The following is a 1,513-nucleotide window of genomic DNA, read 5'->3' on the forward strand; positions in this document are numbered from 1 at the left end:
CGGGCGACGACGCGCGCGCGCGATCGCGAACGACGCGCGATCGACGCGGCGGCGACCGATGACGACCGCGTGGACGATCGCGACGTCTCACGCGCGCACGAGCGATCGCGCGGGGGGAAACGGCGGTGGAGACTGACGGGTGATGCGTTCGTGACGTCGCGCAGGTCTCGAGCGGTCGCCCGGCGCGGGCGTTCGCGGCGAGGGCGACGGATGAGACGATGACGATCGAGACGCCGGTGCCGTTCAAGGGACACCTGATCGAACCACCGTCACAGATGGTGGAGACGTCGAGGGGGGAGATTATCGATATGTTCACCCAGGCGTACATGATGCGGCGGTTGGAGATCGCGGCGGACGTGCTGTACAAGGGGAAGATGATTCGCGGTTTCTGTCACTTGTACGACGGACAGGAAGCCGTCGTGGTCGGGATGGAGCGGGCGCTGACGAAGGAGGACGCGGTGGTGACGTCCTATCGCGATCACTGCGTACATCTTGGTCGAGGTGGGACACCGCTGGAGGTGATGGCGGAGTTGATGGGACGCGTCGACGGCGCGGCGAAGGGCATTGGCGGTTCGATGCACATGTACAAGCGCGACGCTAACTTTTTCGGTGGCAACGGCATCGTCGGCGCGCAGACGCCGATCGGCGCCGGGCTGGGGTTCGCTTTCAAATATAACAAGCAACCGAACGTGGCGGTGACGATGTATGGCGACGGTGCGGCGAACCAAGGTCAGTTGTTTGAGGCGCTCAACATAGCGGCGCTCTGGGATTTGCCAGTTATTTTCATGTGCGAAAATAACCACTATGGCATGGGGACGGCACAAGAGCGCAGTGCGAAGAGTCCGGTGTACTATAAGCGTGGCGATTATGTCCCAGGTTTGCGAGTGGACGGTATGGACGCCCTCGCGGTCAAGCAAGCGATCAAGTTTGCCAAGGAGCACTGCGTCTCCGGCAAGGGACCGATCGTGATGGAGATGGACACGTACCGTTACCACGGGCACTCGATGAGCGACCCAGGGAGCACGTACCGTACGCGCGACGAAATCTCCGGCGTGCGCCAAGAGCGTGATCCCGTCGAACGCCTTCGTAAGCTCATCCTCGAACACAACTTGCTCGACGCGACGGAGATCAAGCAAATCGAAAAGGAGCAACGGCGCATCGTCGACGAGGCGGTGGAGCAAGCCAAGGCGAGCCCGTATCCGCCGAGCGAGAACCTCACGAAGAACATGAACACAAACTTGGAGAACATCGTCGTCCGAGGCGTGGATTCGCAGACGTTCCATCCCTTAGTTTAAGAAGTGAAGCGACGCGCGACAACGAGAGACAAGACACAATGGTGATAATTAAATATGTATGCACGACTAAGCGCTCGTAACCTTTTGGACGATGTCGATGCCCGTGCCGAGGGCGAACAAGATGAAGAGAGAACCACCGACGTACGCGACAACCTTCTCCGAGAGTTTTTCGCTCACCACGTCGCCGAGGACAACCGCGCCCGCGGTGGCGATAAAGT

General features: G+C 60.3%; 2 protein-coding genes across 2 annotated transcripts; one reads left to right on the forward strand and one right to left on the reverse strand.

The window, feature by feature from the left end:
• Window positions 1–218: 218 nt before the first annotated feature.
• On the forward strand, window positions 219–1,295 carry OT_ostta01g05560 (Pyruvate dehydrogenase (acetyl-transferring) E1 component, alpha subunit, subgroup y; the record flags this gene model as incomplete). Its single annotated transcript, XM_003074562.2, has 1 exon — window positions 219–1,295. One exon carries the CDS (start codon window positions 219–221, stop codon window positions 1,293–1,295), a length of 1,077 nt encoding a protein of 358 aa, XP_003074609.2.
• A 66-nt stretch (window positions 1,296–1,361) lies between these two features.
• Window positions 1,362–1,513, reverse strand: OT_ostta01g05570 (Uncharacterised protein family UPF0016; the record flags this gene model as incomplete). Its single annotated transcript, XM_022985469.1, has 1 exon — window positions 1,362–1,513. A coding segment is annotated over one exon (152 nt), but the record flags the coding sequence as incomplete, so codon positions are not given.

Source organism: Ostreococcus tauri (assembly GCF_000214015.3).
Source record: "Ostreococcus tauri WGS project CAID00000000 data, contig chromosome 01, whole genome shotgun sequence".
In the NCBI taxonomy this organism is placed as follows: domain Eukaryota; kingdom Viridiplantae; phylum Chlorophyta; class Mamiellophyceae; order Mamiellales; family Bathycoccaceae; genus Ostreococcus; species Ostreococcus tauri.